Source organism: Plasmodium reichenowi, chromosome 6 (genome assembly GCF_001601855.1).
Source record: "Plasmodium reichenowi strain SY57 chromosome 6, whole genome shotgun sequence".
NCBI classification, from domain to species: Eukaryota; Apicomplexa; class Aconoidasida; order Haemosporida; family Plasmodiidae; genus Plasmodium; species Plasmodium reichenowi.
This window is the reverse complement of record NC_033651.1, coordinates 1,109,242-1,111,831: the sequence shown is the minus strand read 5'-3', so window position 1 is coordinate 1,111,831 and position 2,590 is coordinate 1,109,242. Positions and strand designations below refer to the sequence as shown.

The window sequence follows — 2,590 nt, the reverse complement described above, 5'->3', positions numbered from 1 at the left end:
TTTTTTTTTTTTTTTTTTATATCATATTACTTATTCTGTAAAGGTTAATCTTTTCGATACTTTATTGTTTTAAATGTATATGTATATGTATATGTATATGTATATATCTAAATAAGTGCAAATATACGCCTGAACATTTTAGGCAATAAAAATATATATATATATATATAAATATATATATATTTATATATTCATATATTTATAATTTATTTTGTATTTTATTTCTTTGCTTGAGTAAACCAATATAAAGAATCTCAGCACACATATATATATATATATATATATATATATATATATATATATATATATATATGTATATTTTTTTTTTTTTACATTTTTTTAAAAAAAGTGTGTCAAAAAGAACCAAAGAAAATGCAAGGAACCAGGGAAAATTCCAAAGGATCACATAATGAAGAAAGTGTTAGTAGTAGGTCAGGAAAAGAACAAAATGGACAAGGTAAAAGTAATATAATTGAAAATATCAAAATTGATAAAAATAAAAAAATTATTTATGTATACGATGTAGCTATCACAGAAGATGAGCTTGAAGAATTTTTAGATAACAAAAGAAAAGAACAAAAAAATGAAACGTGTAATTATAAAAAGGTTTGTCATAATTATGAAATGAATGGTAAGAATGTTGAAAATAATAATGTAGTGGAAGAGAAGGGAAAATTATGTAATAGCAATGTAGATAGTAAATGTTGTTGGATAGATGATAATCATAAAGTTATATCTTTAATGAGATGTCAAAAATATATTATTGAAAATCGAATAAATAAAGATATAGATATACCACATAATAATACTATTAATGCTTTATTTATGGATTATTATCATTTAGTTATGGCATATACATATTTTAAACAAAATAAACATGAAGATAAATCAATATTTGAAGTATATTTTAGGAAGTGTCCATTCAATGGTCAATTTGCTATATTAGCTGGTGTATATGAAGTAATAAAATATATTAATTGTTTTCGATTTACCAAAGCTCAATTAGATTTTATAAGAAAGAAGATGTCTTCTTATAATGATATTGATTCTTTTGTACAATATTTAGAAAAAATTAGTGGAAATGATGTATGTATTTATGGTATGGAAGAAGGATCTGTTGTTTTTCCTAATGAACCTTTAATGGTTATAGAAGGACCTTTATTAATTTGTCAAATATTAGAAAGTGTTATATTGAATTTAATGAATTATCCAACATTAATATCAACAAACAGTATTATGTATAAATTTTCTATAAATAATAAAACGTTAGCTGAATTTGGTTGTAGAAGAGCACAAGGTCCTGATGGAGCCTTGAGTGGATCGAAGTATTCATTTTGTGGTTGTGATTTTACATCAAATGTATATGCATCATATTTATATGATATACCTATACTTGGTACGATGTCACATTCATTTATATCATCATTTCATAATACAGAAAAATTAATATCAAACCTTTTAGATAATCAAGATTTTGTTTCTATTATAAATAAAAATAAAAATATTGTTCATAAATTATATGATTGTACATATACAAATGAAAGTGAACTTATTGCTTTTTCAGCTTTTGCACAAATTAATCCTAAGAATTTTATTTGTTTAATTGACACTTATGATACATTAAAATCAGGAATATATAACTTTTTAATTGTAGCCTTATCATTACATGAAATTAATTATAAACCTATCGGTATAAGAATCGATTCAGGTGATTTACGATATTTAACAAATGAATGTAAAAATATATTTAATGACATATCACAAAAATTAAATGTACCTTTTAATCAATTAAAAATATGTGTTAGTAATGACATTAATCAAAAAATTATTAATTATCTTAATGAAGAACAAAATCATATAGATATTTTTGCTATAGGCACCAATTTAATTACATGCCAATCACAGCCATCATTAGGATTAGTATATAAATTAGTACAAATAAATAATGCACCTTGTTTTAAAATGACTAATGAAAATAAAAAATCAAATTTACCATACAAAAAAAATGTATATAGAATATATACAGATCAACAATTTGCAACATTGGATTATATACAATTATATAATGAACAACCACCAATTCTAAATGAACAAACTATATCTATAAATATACATGATCAATGGAAACAAACTATTATTATTCCAAAAAAAATCGAACAAAAATTATGCCTTATATGGAAATATGGAAAATCATTAATAACTTTTAAAAATATATATGATTTGAAAAAATATACGCAAAGTGAAATTAACAATTTTAAAAAGGAACACTTTAAAACTGTTTCATCTGTACCTTATCCAGTGCTCTTTTCAGATACTTATCATGAGGTATATAAGGATCTTCTCATAAAAAATTCTCACATAAATCAATAAGAAAAATATCAAAAAAAAATATATATATATATATATATATATATATATATATATATATATATATATGTGTGTGTGTGTTTATTTACATTTTGTTATTTTTCCTTTATGGGAATAATAGTTTAAGGATACCCCCTTAGGATATATACCATACAATCCGAATATAGCCATTCACCATATAATGACATTCTCATACCTTGTAGTTTTTAATCAAATCGTTATA

General features: G+C 22.2%; 1 protein-coding gene across 1 annotated transcript; it reads left to right on the top strand.

The window, feature by feature from the left end:
* Positions 1 to 372: 372 nt before the first annotated feature.
* PRSY57_0627500 (nicotinate phosphoribosyltransferase, putative) lies at positions 373 to 2,370 on the top strand (the record flags this gene model as incomplete). Its single annotated transcript, XM_012906648.2, has 1 exon — positions 373 to 2,370. The coding sequence occupies one exon, from the start codon at positions 373 to 375 to the stop codon at positions 2,368 to 2,370; it is 1,998 nt and encodes a 665-aa protein (XP_012762102.2).
* Positions 2,371 to 2,590: the final 220 nt, after the last annotated feature.